At 38.2% G+C, this 15142-nt stretch overlaps 1 protein-coding gene across 5 annotated transcripts in view; it reads left to right on the forward strand.

The window, feature by feature from the left end:
• The first annotated feature begins 253 nt into the window (after positions 1–253).
• The window catches only part of SLC35F5 (solute carrier family 35 member F5), a 43277-nt gene continuing 28388 nt past the window's right edge, over positions 254–15142 (forward strand). For 3 of the 5 annotated variants that reach the window (XR_002727240.2, XM_023195904.1, XM_023195907.2), the window contains exons 1-7: positions 254–692; positions 1515–1605; positions 1754–1895; positions 6077–6220; positions 10504–10566; positions 13027–13108; positions 13952–14139. Coding sequence is in view for 4 of the 5 variants with exons in the window: in XM_023195904.1 (XP_023051672.1) it covers positions 653–692; positions 1515–1605; positions 1754–1895; positions 6077–6220; positions 10504–10566; positions 13027–13108; positions 13952–14139 (750 nt within the window). In the remaining variant the exon portion in view is untranslated. Of the gene's footprint in view, positions 1209–1514; positions 1606–1753; positions 1896–6076; positions 6221–10503; positions 10567–13026; positions 13109–13951; positions 14140–15142 lie in introns of all 5 variants that reach the window. The other 2 variants (XM_023195905.1, XM_023195906.1) reach the window with 2 other exon arrangements.

Here is a 15142-nt window from a genome sequence, read left to right on the forward strand (position 1 = left end):
AGGTTTCAAGAATCAAAAGTACTCTAAGCCACTTTGCGTTTCGGCTGTGGAGAAAGGGATATTCAAAGTTTCAGGTTCGCAGTTTGTGAAACGGAGCTGCCAGCTTTCGTTCTAAGGCGGGCGGAGGTTTGGCACTCCCTTGTCCAACGCTCTGCCCCAGACACCCACGCTCGCTTTCCTCTTCTTCCTCCACCTCGCCCTACTTCCCTTCTTCCTATCTTCGCTCTTCTTTCGCCTCCCCGCCGTGTATCCTCGCTCGGTGCCGAGCGCCTCGCATTACTTCCCTAGCCTCTGCCACGCCACGCTGGATAGGCGCCCACGCGCAGTCCACCGTCGCGCCTCTATGACGTGCCATCGCTTTCTGCTGGGGGGGCGGGGCTGCGCGGAGGGCAAGCCGGGGGCGGGGCCGGGGCCAGAGCAGAACCCCGGGTCTCCGCGGCCATCGCTGACTGCGCTGTCCCTTCCCCTCACCCGCTCCACGCCCTCCTGGGCCGAGTGGAGTTGGGTGGTGTCAGCAGCCTCTCCCTGAGGGGCACCGCGGCTTCAGGAGCTGGGCCTCCAGTGCGGCGCGATGTCAGGCGCCGTGACAGCTCTGTGAGTCCGAGGCCGCGGCCGTGGCGCTGGGCGGCTGCGGGGCCTGGCCGGTCCGCTCATGGTGCCGCCACGACGCCATCGCGGGGCAGGAAGGCCAGGTAGGCAGGCGGGGAAGGGCCCCGACATCACCGAAGCCCAAACCGGGACGGAGTGCCCACCAACAGCACCACCTCCTGCCCTTGGTTGCAGCCGGAGCGCCTTGTCCGAAACCGTGAAGGTCTCCAGAGGTGGAGGGAGCGGGAGCTGACAGGGGCGCACCGAGTCCTGCGCCCACCCCTGGCAATTGAGGGAGCCGTGCGTGCGCCCTCGCCTCGGCTCCTCGGGGAGGCGTCACTGCCTTAGCTGTCTTCCCCGCTCCAAAACAGAAGGAGGATTCCTTTTCCCAGCTGTTTCTTTTAAAATGACTGGATGTTTTGACAGAGGTGGGTGGAGGAGCCTGGAGAATCCTTTTCTTTTACCACTTGAGGATTTTGGAAAGCTGCCTTCAAGATCCACAACAAATCACTTACTCTCGGATAACCAAATTCCACTCCAGGAGATCAGGGACAGAAAAGACACTTTTAGAAACAGGGTCTAGACGCTGTCCCCGGGGATGGATTCCTCTGGGTGGAGAGGTGAATGGAGTTCTGTGTTTGTGAAACTCAGAGAAGCTATTTTCTAGTAGTTAACTATTCTTAAATGTGCCGTATGTTGTATATTTACCCCCCTCCCCGCCCGCCCGGTATCGCGTATCTAAGTATAATCTGAAGCGCACAGTGGATACCATGAAAGTACTGAGAAAGGTGGCAAGTATGTTTAACACATTTTGGTCCTTTTCTTTGATTTGTTTTCAGTTTGAAGGGGAAGAGTAAAAAACGATGTGATGAATCTTACCTTGAGTTACTGACGTTTTCATAGCATAATTTCATGGTTGTTTTTAGGGGTGCTGAGTTCTTCACCTCCTTTTAGACTGAGATCTGCCAAGTTTTCCGGCATCGCTCTTGAGGATCTCAGAAAGGCTCTTAAGACCAGGTAGATTCCACATGCTTATCCACTATGTAACTTTCACACTGAACATTAGCTAACAAATGTCAGATGTTTCTGTTATACTAATTTTCTGATTTTAATGGTTATTTTTCTAAAATCATCTCTAATGTGATCTGTATTTTCTAAAAAACAGACTGCAAATGGTGTGTGTGTTTATCATGAACCGAATGAATTCCCAGAACAGTGGTTTCACTCAGCGCAGGCGAATGGCTCTTGGGATTGTTATTCTGCTGCTTGTTGATGTGATATGGGTTGCTTCCTCCGAACTTACTTCGGTACGTACCTTTGGTCCAGGAATGATGTTACATTACAGCCACGATGTTACTGTTAACCTGCAGTAACTCTAGCCATTACAATCTCCTGCTTTCTCAAAGCAGTATCTTAAATACTATCGAATTTTTTAAAAATATTGAATGATTGCCACTTGAAGTTAAAACTGAAAGGATGATCTTTTTTATTATTTCATACAGTTTTCTTGTATCTTTTAGGGAGGGTTACTTAGAGAGACTATGCATATTTTCTTATATTTGAAAGTGTTACTCTTGGCTTTTTTTCTAAATTCAAATTCTTTCTGTGAATATTATTTTCTAGTGAAATAACTATCAGGATGCAAAACAATGTCACCATTTAGTAGAAAGTTCAGCATGCTTTTGGACAAATGAGTAAAAATAATGAGTTTTCATGTGTAGGTCACTGTTATGCCCGTGAGTGGTTTGCATCCACATTTATGCTTGCTGACTCAAACCTTATTATGAGGTGCTTGGTATACCTCATAATTTGCCTTCAGTTAAGTTGTATCTTTACAGTTTCCTTCAGTTAAATTGTATCTTTATTGACGACCTATTGGTAGTAATGTGGCATTTTGAATTTGCAAGCTAGTTTTTCTTTCTACTTGTATACTTTATTCTGCTTGGTTAATGATCCCTATAAAAAGCAACTTTTATTTTCAGAAGTCTGCATTTCAACTTCTGTGTTGCAATTTTAAGGCGAATATACAGCAGGAAACTGGCATTTATAAAATGAATCTAACTTTCAAAAGAAGCAGTTTAATACTCAGGTCTTCTCATATTGTAGCTAAGTAAATATTGACATTGGCATTGTATTCTATGAGTATATAAGTTTTTTGTTTTTTGTTTTTGAGATGGAATCTTGCTCTGTTGCCCAGGCTGGAGTGCAATGGCGTGATCTCAGCTCACTGCAACCTCCGCCTCCCAGGGTCAAGCAATTCTCTTGCCCCAACCCCCTGAATAGCTGGGATTACAGGAGTGCCCCACCACGCCAGGCTAATTTTTGTATTTTTAGTAGAGACGGGGTTTCACCATGTTGGTCAGACTGGTCTCGAACTCCTGACCTCGTGATCCTCCCGCCTTGGCCTCCCAAAGTGCTGGGATTGCAGGTGTGAGCCACCGTGCCCGGCCAAGTATATAAGTTTTTATACTTTTCAGAGTTAGTCTCTGGAATCTAATAGGCCATATATTTTTCACTTTAAAACTCTTCTATAACCTTCTTTTAGATGAACATTTTGTACTTTTACCTCAAAGAAATGTCTTTGATATTGACAGGGAACTAAATCTATCTTTTAAATTTTATTTTCATTTAAAAGAAATAGTTTGTTTTTATTTATCAGTTAATAAAATTTAGGACAAAATAACACCTGGTTAAATTATAATTTAACCATATCTAAGCAAAGTAGAAAAGAAAAAATTTGTTGTTTGTGGTAATCATTTCACAATGTGTACATGTATCAAAACACCATGTTGTAAAAAGTACATATATTTGGTATTTGTCAGTTGTACTTTAATGAAACTGGAGGAAAAAAACTCAACTTATCTTTATTGTTTTAAAGTAAAATATTTTAGGAAGAGGATGTTTTATAATCTCGTTATTCAAGAGTATATGCAATGTCTGTACTTCTTCAACCAGATATGCTCATTAAACTTTGGAGATAGGGCCGGGCGCGGTGGCTCATGCCTGTAATCCCAACACTTAGGGAGGATGAGGTGGGCGGATCACCTGAGGTCAGGAGTTCGAGACCAGCCTGGCCAACATGGTGAAATCCAGTCTCTACTAAAAATACAAAAATTAGCTGGGCATGGTGGCCTGTGCCTGTAATCCCCGTTTCTCAGGAGACTGAGGCAGGAGAATCGCTTGAACCTGGGAGGCAGAGGTTGCAGTGAGCCGAGATCATGCCATTGCATTCCAGCTTGGGCAACAAAAGTGAAACTCCTTCTCAAAAAAGAAAAAGAAAAAGCAAACTTTGGAGATAAAGTGTGTATTTCAAAAAGAAAATCAGTCTTTTTATTATGGATATTTTCCAACATATACAAAGTAGAATATTATAATGAATCTCCTTGTGTTCATTACTTACCTTTAGCAGTTAACCAAATTTGCCAACCGTATCAACCTCTCCTCAAAACTTTTTTTCCTGGAGCATTTTAAAGCATATTTTAAAGCATATGTCACATGTCATTTCACCCACAATTTCTTTCCTATTTACTTGAAACTGAAAAGGACTTTTAATTTTCTTAAACTTAATCACTATGCCATTAACATAGTTAACAAAATTAACTGTAATTCCTTAAGATCATCTGATATCCAGTTCATGTTCAGTTTTCTCCAGTCCAGTTTTCTGAAGTGATGTCAAGGACTTTTTTTCCCCATTAAGTTTGTTAGGATCTAGACAAAGATCACGCATTGCATTCGTGATATCTTTTAAGTCACTTTTTTTCCTTAACTGTATCTTGCCTCCTTTTTTTTTTTTTTTTTAATCATATCATTAATTTGTTGGAGAAACTGGGTCATTTTTCCTATTGGATGTATCACACATTCTGGATTTAGCTGATTGTTTCCTTGGGGTATCATTTAACTTGTTATTTTTCTCTTACTTCTTGTAAAGTGGTAGTTAGGTGTAAAGTCTTGATTTAGGTTTAGTTTTCAGGAAAGAATACTTTGGGGTACTGAGTACTTCCTGTAACATTCCAGCATGAGATTAATGACTGCAAGTCTCACTTTAGATGATGCCAATTTAAGTACTATAAAGTTCCTCATCAACTTTTAGGTAATAGTTGAATATCCACATTTAAGTTGTCTAGATAAAGCATTTCATTAGGGGTTGCAAAATTGTGATTTTTTTTTTGAGTTATTCTCTCTGTATTTATTAGCTGGAATTCTTTAAGTCTTCTTAATATGGCCATATTAATCTTTTTTTTTTTTTTTTTTTGAGATGGATTTTTGCTCTTGTCACCTAGTCTGGAGTGCAATGGTGCGATCTCGGCTCACTGCAACCCTGCCTCCCAGGTTCAAGCAATTCTCCTGCCTCAGCCTTCCGAGTAGCTGGGATTATAGGCACCTGCCACCATACCCAGCTAATTTTTGTATTTTTAGTAGAGACTGGGTTTCACCATGTTGGCCAGGCTGGTCTTGAGCTCCTGACTTCAAGTGATCCACCTACCTTGGCTTCCCAAAGTGCTGGGATTATAGATGTGAGCCACTGTGCCTGGCCAGAGCCATTGTTTCTTTTAGTGTAAAATGGCGTGGACCACCGTTTACATCCTAGAGTTGCATTTTCCTCCTGGATTGTCATTTTTTTCTATGCCTTTTTGTGGCTATAACTAGGAATTTTCTCAGGATATAAAAAATTGTGAGTTTATATTCATGATACACTAAAAACAAACAAACAGAAAACACCAGTCTCCCTTGGGAAACGTCCGTAACGTTGAAATTTGTCAGTTTCCTTTTGGTGCTCCCATGGTATCCTGAACCCCTCTCTTGTTACTTGGCACATTGTGCTTATTGTCTTCATATATATATGTCTCCTCTATTAGATGTTAAGCTCCCCAAGGGCAGGATAACTTCCCTTATTTCTCTCTTTTTTTTCTTTATGAAATAGGGTCTTGCTCTGTTGCCCAGGCTGGAGTACAGTGCCTTGGTCATGGCTCACTGCAGCCTCAACCTTTGTGAACTCAAGGGATACTCCTGCTTCAGCCTCCCAAGTAGACTGCAGGCGCATGCCACCACGCTTGGCTAATTTTTCTATTTTGTTGCAGAGACAGAGTTTTGCCATGTTGCCCAGGCTGGTCTTGAAATTCTGGGCTCAAGCAATCCGCCTGTCTTGGTCTCTCCAAGTGCTGGGATTATTGGCGTGAGCCACCACGCCTGGCCCTGTCTTATTTTTCTTTAGCTCTTAGTATAGGCACTGTTTCATAGTAGGTTTCAATGAATGTTAAACCAAACTTATTTTAGCAGGTTGTTGCTGTTTTGTTTGGTGATATCCTTTTGTATGTAAGGTAAATACAGTATTCAGAAATGAATCTAAAATATTTTTGTAATCCCTTTGACTTTTTCTTTCCAAGTGAACTTCTAAAGAGTTAAAAATCATATAGTGACTTTATTTTGGAGACGAGTAATAAAGTTTAAGATCATCTCAAAGTTGTCTGTGTAACTTTTTCCTCTGCAGTATGTTTTTACCCAGTACAACAAACCGTTCTTCAGCACCTTTGCAAAAACATCTATGTTTGTTTTGTACCTTTTGGGCTTTATTATTTGGAAGCCATGGAGACAACAGTGTACAAGAGGACTTCGCGGAAAGCATGCTGCTTTTGTAAGTTTTTAATTTTAAGTGTCTGTTGGGAAGGGGGTATACATGTATTTTTTCAGAGTTTAAAGATGTATTAGTTTCTTTAAGGAGAGTCATATTTTAAGTTGGGGGTATACATGTATTTTTTCAGAGTTTAAAGATGTATTAGTTTCTTTAAGGAGAGTCATATTTTAAGTTGTTCAGTTAAGTGAGTGAAGATTATATAAGGAAACCTGCTCTTGTCCAGAATTTTAAATTTATTCTTCTAATCAAGTAGTATTAGAATATTTTGTGAGAACTCTTACTCCATGACATTTTGTGAGATCTCTTACTCCATGACGTTTTCTGAGTTGTTAAAAATTGTTGAATTAGTCCAAATCAATTAATGTGGCAATGAAGATGAAAGTAAAGAATAAGAAGAATGTCAAGAGTCTTTGCAGATTGGATGAGTATCCTCTAATTGTTAGGTGGATTCTGGAAACAAAAAAATTCAAAGTTTTATGTATTAAAATGAGAATCTCATATTTCCAGATGTATTTTAGATGTTTGGCTAATCAAACTATATTCTTTGATTGATGTAATGTAACATGGTCATTCATAGTGTTGAAAGAAATATGAGTTTATATAATGATATGTCTTCTTTATAGAAGTAGAAATTTTGAATTATTGAGAATGAAGAATTATAAAACTGTTTCTTATATTAATCCTTTTAAAAAATTCTTTATTATGTTAAAGTATATATAATGTGAAATATACCATTTTAACTGTTTTTAAATGTATACTAGTGGCATTAAGTGCATTTTCTTTGCTGTACAACCATTAGCTCCAGAATTTTTTATCATCCTAGACAGAAAGTCTGTACACAGACTTAAAAATAACTCCTATTCATTCTTCCCTCCAAACCCTAGTAACCACTATATTATTTTCTGTCTCTATTAATCTTTTTCTTTCATGTATATTATTTTTTGTGGGTTAAAATTGTATTGTTTGTTTCTTGTCTTATCTAATAAGCACATTGTTTTTAAAATTACTGATTTATTTTTAGAGACACGGTCTCACTTTGTTGCCCAGGCTGGAGTGCAGTGGTTTAATCATAGTTTGTTATAACCTTGAACTCCTGAGCTCAAGCAATCCACTTGCCTCAGTCTCTCAAGTAGCTGAGTACATAGCCACACAATACCAGACCCCACTAATTTTTGTATTTTTTGTAGATACAGTGTCTCACTATGTTGCTCAGGTTGGTCTCAAAGTCTGGCCTCAGGTAGTCTACTGTCTTGGCCTCCCAAAGTGCTGGGGTTACAGGCCTGAGCCACTACACCCTACAATCAGGGGCTTTCAATAATTGTATTTGAAAGCTGGGCTTGGTAGGTCATGCCTGTAATCCCGGCACATTGGAAGGCCAAGGCAGGCAGATCTCTTGAGCCTCAGGAGTTCAAGACCTGCCTGGGCCACAGTAGCTCATGCCTCTTATCCCAGCACTTTTGGAGGCTGAGGTGGGCGAATCATGAGGTCAGGAGATCGAGACCATCCTGGCCAGCATGGTGAAACCCCATCTCTACTAAAAATACAAAAATTAACTGGGCATGGTGGCGTGCTCCTGTAGTCCCAGCTACTCAGGAGGCTGAGGCAGGAGAATTACTTAGACTCGGGAGTCAGAGGTTGCAGTGAGCTGAGATCACGCCACTGCACTCCAGCCTGGTGACAGAGTGAAACTCCATCTCTAAATAAATAAATAAATAAATAACTAAGAGTGAAACTCCATCTCTAAATAAATAAATAAATAAATAAATAAATAAATAACATTAAAATTTTTTTTTAAATTTAGGTGAAGCCTGCAAATGTATACTCATGTGCACACACAAATTTAACTTACCAAAAATATAAGTATGTATTTCTTTACTTTGCAAAAGTAATACATATACATTGTAGAAATTATATATACATCATAATATCACATGTAGGGATAAATTGTATGTGTATTAGCGTAGGTATGTTGTTGAAAATTTAGAAAATACAGAGAAACAAAAAGAAGAAAATAAATTCTACCATTCAAGGAATAACCACTTATAATATTTTGACATATATCCTACCATTCTTTTCATGTGTGTATTTTTCATTTTTTACAAAAATGGAATTGGGTCTGGTGCGGTGGCTCATGCCTATTATTCCAGCACTTGAGGAAGCTGAGGTGGGTGGATCACTTGAGGCCAGGAGTTTGAGACCAGCCTGGCTAACATGTTGAAACTTTCTCTCTACTAAAAATACAAAAAATTAGCCAGTAATGGCAGTGCATTCCTATAATCCCAGCTAGTTGGGAGGCTGAGGCACGAGAATTGCTTGAAGTTGGGAGGTGAAGGTTACAGCGAGCAGAGATTGAGCCACTGCACTCCTGTCTGGGTGACAGAGTGAGACTGTCTCAAAAAAAAATAAAATAAAAACGAAAATGGAATTGTTTCTTTTTAAGGTTTATCCATGTTGTAGCGTTTCTGTACTTCATTCATTTTTTTGTTGTTGTTGTTGAGACAGAGTCTTATACTCTTGCCCAGGCTGGAGTGCAGTGGCGTGATCTCGGCTCACTGCAACCTCTGCCTTCTGGGTTCAAGTGATTCTCATGCCTCAGCCTCCTGTGTAGCTGAGATTACACGCGCCCACCACCATGCCTGGCTAATTTTTGTATTTGTAGTAGAGACGGGGTTTCACCATGTTGGTCAGGCTGGTTTTGAACTCCTGACCTCAAGCAATCCACCCACCTCGGCCTCCCAGAGTGCTGGGACTACAGGCGTGAGCCACTGCATCCGGCCAAGTAATGTCATTTTTAAAGCTTTTAATTCTTATTGCTGAATTACCATCTGTAATGGTTGCGTTAATTCTTATCTGTTAGCAGTATATAATTAAACCCTTGTTAAACACTCATTAAATCTCATGATTGAACCCTTACCAACATCCCAACATTTGGCAACTTGACAGGTGAACAATGATGATAGCTTGTTCAATGTGCATGTTTTTGGTTACTTTCTCATATATTTTTTGGAAAGTAGAACTCTTGTGTTTGTTGTCTGCGTCTTATTTTTCTACAATGACTCCCTTTTTGTTATTGATTTTTTAGGGTTCTTTTACAGCATGGGGCTCTAGTGTTTGAATCTTGTTCTATCACTTGCCAACTTTTGACCTTGGGCAAGTTTTTTAACCTCTTCAGACTTTCAGCAGAGATAATGATAGACTAGCTATGGATATGAAATGAAATCATACTTATATAGCATTAGCACAGTGATTCTCAAAGTGTGGTCCAAACCTTGAAATTCATTCAGGGTTTTTTTTTTTTTTTCCTTTTTGAGACGGAATCTTGCTCTGTGGCCCAGATTGGAGTGCAGTGGCATGATCTCAGCTCACTGCAACCTCCGTGTCCTGGTTCAAGCAATTCCCCTGCCTCAGCCTCTTGAGTAGTTGGGATTACAGGCACACGCCACTGTGCCCAGCTAATTTTTGCATTTTTTAGTAGAGATGGGGTTTCACCTTGTTGGCCAAGCTGGTCTCAAACTCCTGACCTCAAGTGATCCACCCACCTCAGCCTCCCATAGAGCTGGGATTACAGGTGTGAGCCACCACGCTTGGCCTCATTCGGAGGTTTTTGAGGTCAAAACCAATTTCATCATAATACTGAGATACTGAGATGTTTCTTCCCTTTTTTTTTTTTAGTTCGAGATGTAGTGTTGCCGCCCAGGCTGGAGTGCAGTGGCACGATCTTGGCTCACTGCAACCCCCACCTTCAGAGTTGAAGTGATTCTCCTGTCTCAGCCTCCTGAGTTGCTGAGATTACAGGCACATGCCAACACCCTTAGCTAATTTTTTTGTATTTTTAGTAGAGACAGGATTTCACTGTTTTGGTCAGGCTAGTCTTGAACTCCTGACCTCAGATGTTCCACCAGCCTTGGCCTGTTACTTTTCTTTTTAACTAACCCATCCCTCCTTTCCCTACTTATCTGAAATATTATAATAGTGTTATATATATATACTATATAATAGTATTATAATATGCCAAAGGGCATAAGCTTTGGTTTTAGGCTAACTTGGGTTTTAATCCTGTCAGGATTAAAACTCTCTGCCTCAAATTTTTCATCCATAAAATGAAGATAATACCTACCTCGCAATGGTGAATATGTGGCATTAGCTGCTATTATTGTTAGTAACAGTTATACTCTTATAAGTTGATTCTGGATTTTTACTTCTATTTATTTGAGTCATGTCTGACTAGTCCTACAGTGTAATATAAATTGAATTGGATTTTATACCTTGTTATCTGTATTTAGTTTGCAGATGCTGAAGGTTACTTTGCTGCTTGCACAACAGATACAACTATGAACAGTTCTTTGGTAAGTGCTTCTTTTTTTGTCAGGAATGGAGAGGTGGGGTTGAGCCATGGTAGGAAAAACTGAAACAGTTTTGATGTTAGCAAAGCTATGTTACAACATAGATATGGCTCAATATTGGGTGCCTATCATGAGGATTGTAATTTGGTACTTTTTTCTCCTTAGGGATACCTGGGGCCTAGAGGTAAGCAATTTAGCTACCTCTGAAGAGAGAGGGGAAGGGGAAACTGGTTCAGGAGTGAAAATAATAAAGGACAATCGTTTGTTACTAACCAACTTTTTTACTTCATGCACGTTATTATTATCATTTAGAAACAATTATTTTTGACACTGAGACTATATAGGCAAAATATTTGTTTATGTATTCCACAAATTTTTTACAGTGACAAATATGTGTTAAACACTTGTTCTAGGCTCTGAAGATACAGCTTTGTTCTAGTGTGTGAGTGTGTGCGTATTTGCGAGGGGACAGGTAATAAGCAAGTAAAGTAATTGACGTGGTCACTTATTTTAAGCATTTGTAATCTAGTTGGAGAGGTAGTATATAAAAATCTGTTTTTTTAAAGATGATCACTCAGGCACCTCTTCTTTTATTTTTTATTTTTAGATTTCTTTTTAGAGACAGGGTCTTGCTCTCTTGCCTGGGATGGAGTACAGTGGCAGTGTTACGGCTCATTGTAACTTTGAATTGCTGGGCTTAAACGATCCCCTTGTCTCAGCCTCCTAAATAGAAGCATACTCCACCACTAGCTTTTGATTTTTATTTTTTAGAAACATGGTCTTGCTGTGTTGCTCAGGGTGGCATCTCTGTAAAATGTATTTTTAATGATACTTGTTTTCTTTCCAAACATGGCATTTTATCTGAGAAAAATTGTAATTACTCTAAAATTTAATACCAATTTGTGAAGTACTGGCTTGGTGACCTTACTCCCAGAACAGTTTTCTTGTTTGCCTCTCTGCTTGTTAGAGCTACAGTGGCATGCAGAGTAGGTTAATAGGTACTATGAAGAATTATTTTTTCCTGGGATTTTAAGCATCAATAACATAATTTAATATCATTTGTCTCTATCAGCACAGAAGACAGAGTTGAGATGACAGCCTGCTCTTCTGACTACTCTTGTACTAATTCTTGCTATTATCTGTAAGATGGAATGTCAAATTGCTCTAGGCCAGATGCTATAGTGAAAACTTCAATATAATAAAGAGATTATGTCTATTTTCAAACCTACTGTCTCTTCATTTACTGAATATATACATTTTTTAATTGGTAGAGCTCTATACCAGGAATTAAAAGAGACATCAAAGAAGTAAAAAAAGTTCTGTTAATTTTGAAGAATTAGCCTAGTTGGAGATTTGTACCTTAAATATAGATCATCTGAAGAACATTTGCAAAAACAGTTGAGGAATTTATAACTACCTGAAAATATGGACCTTTGGAGCATGGTTAGACAAACCTGGCTTTAATTCTTTTGTCTACTACTTGATTACTTTGTATCTCAGCTTTATTCTCTAAAATTATTAATATTATTATTATTTTGAGATGGAGTCTCACTCTGTCACCCAGGCTGGAGTGCAGTGGCAGAATCTCAGCTCACTGCAATCTCCGCCTCCTGGTTTCAAGCGATTCTCCTGCCTCCACCTCATGAGTAGCTGGAATTACAGGCACACACCACCACGCTCAGCTAATTTTTGTATTTTGGTAGAGATGGGGTTTCACCATGTTGGTCAGGCTGCTCTCGAACTCCTGACCTCAAGTGATCTGCCCGCCTCAGCCTCCCAAAGTTCTGGGATTACAGGCGTGAACCACTGCACCGGCCATATTCTATAAAATTATTGTGAGGACTAATGAGAAATACATGTTTAACTGCTCTAGAGTTGGTACTCAATACATAGTAAGAACTGGTAAGTAGCAGCTATTTTGTGTAAAGGTCTTTAAGAATTTTAGTTAATATAAGAGGAGACAATTTAGTAAATATAAATACATACTATATACCTGGCTATCAGTTTGTTATCTGCCTTCCCCGTTAGACTGCGTGATCACTGAGGAAGAGACTGCTTTTATTCACCCTTATATCCCCAGGGTGTAGAAGAGCATCTGACCTAGTAGGAGCTCAATAAGCATTTGTTAAATGAATGAAAAGGAATGAGAGATAATCTGTTAGCTGAGATAGAATCTGTTAGCTAAGAAAGCGATATGTTTTTATGACATTTAAATATTAGATATCATAATATGCCAATGCTGTTATATTACATTTCTAAACTGTACACTGGATTCTTTTCTGTCATTGTACCTGTATGGATCTGTTGAGTTTCCTTTTTTAAGTCTTGAAAATTGCTGTTTAAACTTGGTGGTGAACAACCATGTTTTAGATGGTATTTGTGTCTACGTACCATCCGTTTAAATTGTAACCAGTATATTAGCTTTTATATTTGTTGTTTATATTTTTTTCTGTTATATTCCAGAGTGAACCTCTGTATGTTCCTGTGAAATTCCATGATCTTCCAAGTGAAAAACCTGAGAGCACAAACATTGATACTGAAAAAAGTAAGCAAAACTTAGAAATGGATAGAAAGTTTAGCTTTATTCAAGCCACTTCAGAACTTAGTGATGATGTGGGTTGACTGAAACACCTAGCAATTCTGCTCCATGTGGTGTTGTCTCAGCCTAAAGTCTTCTAGAAGTTTGACTGGATTGTGAATCTAATATAGTATAATCATTTTTATATTATTTCAACTGGAAATAATTTCTAAATACCAGAGATCTCTATGGTTTCATCATATATATGTATACACACATATACACACACGCACCACATGCATATATATATATATACTTTTTTAAACAAATAATATCCTCTTAAATATGCCCTCAAAGAGCCTAGTAGCAAATTACAAGAATTTTGCTGCTTCTGTAAATTTAGTAAAGAATGCCACCTTTAACATAAGGTGCAGTATTTATCCTTAATTTCCCTTGCAAGGAATGGACCTATAGAGAATTGTTCTGCGTGCTTGCCCAGGAAACGAATTCTCATAAATTGGATATGCATGAGGAAAAATCTAAATAAAGTTTTGCTAGAAATACTAAAATAGTAATCAACTAAAATCCTGAAATAGGCAGTTGTGTATATACAGTACACAATTGCAGAAACCTTGTTCGAATATTGGTCTCATTTTGAACCTTTTACAACATTTTTGTAGATGAAAACATTTTTCCTTTTAACTCTTTTAAGTGAACAAAGTTATTTCAGGTAATGATATACCTCTGGTTTACTTTGACTGTCTTACTCTGATCATAGATGAACTTATACGTTTATCAGTAAATTAAAACTTGTGACTTTTGTTGGAGAGGAATTATTTAATTATTTTGTATTATGCTTTTCCTTTTAAGCCCCCAAAAAGTCTCGTGTGAGGTTCAGTAATATCATGGAGATTCGGCAGCTTCCGTCAAGCCATGCATTGGAAGCAAAGTTGTCTCGAATGTCATATCCTGTGAAAGAACAAGAATCCATACTGAAAACTGTGGGGAAACTTACTGCAACTCAAGTAGCGAAAATTAGCTTTTTTTTTTGCTTTGTGGTAGGTCTTTTTATGATATGTTTGCATATGGTACTTGAAACTTGAATTTTAAGACAGTGTATATGCCAACAATATAGGATGGAAGTGTGAGACAATTAGGTTGTTTAATCATGACTTTAAACTCTGCTGTTTGAGACCTATAGGAAGTTAGGGTATCAAAATTAGTAAATGCTTGATATACCTCAAAGAGTTAGCATTCAATAAGTCCTATAACACTTCAGCTATTTATATATATGCACAAAATTATGAATATGCACAGTTTGGGAAGTTCTTCAGAATTTAGCATTGCCTCATGGTCAAAATTATGAATAGAGTTATTTTCCACTGTGATATATATATATATATACACAAAGGTTAGTAAATATCCAGATAAGAGTTTACTGTATGCATTGATTTTTTTCAAGTAAGTGTTTTGCAGTTTTATATTCATATAAGTGAGGTTAAGTATTATTTTGTCAAGTACTCAGTATATTTCTACAGAATTTCTGGTTGTATTATTTATAGTTTTTTACTTTTTTAAGATAGAAACTGAAAAATGTGCTTAAGATTTCACATAGAATAATTATGGAGTAAATAAAGTATGTTCTTTTGGGCTAAGCTGGGATTAGAGACTTGTCTGAGTTAGTGAGAACTCTAACATGTAGAATTTAAAAAGTGAATTTCTGTGCTATTTTATGTGTACATCATTGGAAGTAGCCTAATCCAAGGTTTTTAAATATGAACCTTTAGGATTCAAATTTATACCGAGCATCTTAAAACCCTAAATAATGAAATGCTGATGTCAGTGTTATTAGCCTGATTATAAAATTTTTTTAACGTCATGATTTTGCCTTTCATATTCATTAAATAGCCCATTTTTCTCCATTCCCTGGCTCTACTAATAACACTATTCTTTATAGCAGATTTAAAGATATGTACAAATAATAGCCTTTTTAAGAATTAATTTTTGAAATGATAATAAAGTATACATAAAATATACCATTTTGATCATTCTTTTTTTTTT

This window comes from Piliocolobus tephrosceles, chromosome 11, assembly GCF_002776525.5.
Source record: "Piliocolobus tephrosceles isolate RC106 chromosome 11, ASM277652v3, whole genome shotgun sequence".
In the NCBI taxonomy this organism is placed as follows: domain Eukaryota; kingdom Metazoa; phylum Chordata; class Mammalia; order Primates; family Cercopithecidae; genus Piliocolobus; species Piliocolobus tephrosceles.